The sequence below is a fragment of the Nestor notabilis genome, unplaced genomic scaffold, assembly GCF_000696875.1.
Source record: "Nestor notabilis isolate BGI_N333 unplaced genomic scaffold, ASM69687v1 scaffold26828, whole genome shotgun sequence".
Classification (NCBI taxonomy): Eukaryota; Metazoa; Chordata; class Aves; order Psittaciformes; family Psittacidae; genus Nestor; species Nestor notabilis.
Genome location: NW_009940986.1, coordinates 729 through 1,161, shown reverse-complemented (window position 1 = coordinate 1,161; position 433 = coordinate 729). Strand labels below are relative to the sequence as shown.

At 65.8% G+C, this 433-nt stretch overlaps 1 protein-coding gene across 1 annotated transcript in view; it reads right to left on the bottom strand.

Annotated features, from left to right (window-relative positions):
• Positions 1 to 37: 37 nt before the first annotated feature.
• LOC104410480 (kallikrein-13-like) overlaps positions 38 to 433 on the bottom strand; it is a gene marked incomplete at its 5' end in the record, with an annotated part of 1,070 nt that continues 674 nt past the window's right edge. Inside the window, 2 exons of the mRNA XM_010020649.1 lie at positions 38 to 190; positions 273 to 409. Coding sequence (XP_010018951.1) covers positions 38 to 190; positions 273 to 409 — 290 coding nt within the window. The remainder of the gene's footprint in view (positions 191 to 272; positions 410 to 433) is intronic.

The following is a 433-nucleotide window of genomic DNA, read 5'->3' as shown; positions in this document are numbered from 1 at the left end:
GGCTCTGTGGTGGGTTCCATGGTGGGATGAGGTGGTCTCACGCCTCCCCCATGGTCTCCAGGATCCAGGACAGGTACTTGTAGACCTGGGTGTAGACCCCCGGCTTCCCCGGCTGCCCACACGGGTGCTCCCCCCAGGAGACGATGCCCTGAAGGACCCCATCGCACAGGAGAGGGCCCCCGGAGTCACCCTGGGCACAGAGAAGGGACCATGAGAGGAGCTGAGGCCATGGGGGGCCCATGGGGGGTCCATGGGGGGGTCCATGGGGGTACCTGGCACGAGTCCTTGCCCCCGGTGCTGGTCCCGGCACACACCATGTTCTCGGTCACTTTGGAGCCGTAGATGGAGCCACACTCGGCGCCATCGACCACGGTGACGTTGACGCATTGGACGGTGTCAGGGAAGGTCTCTGGGGGCAGAGGGAGATGTGGGG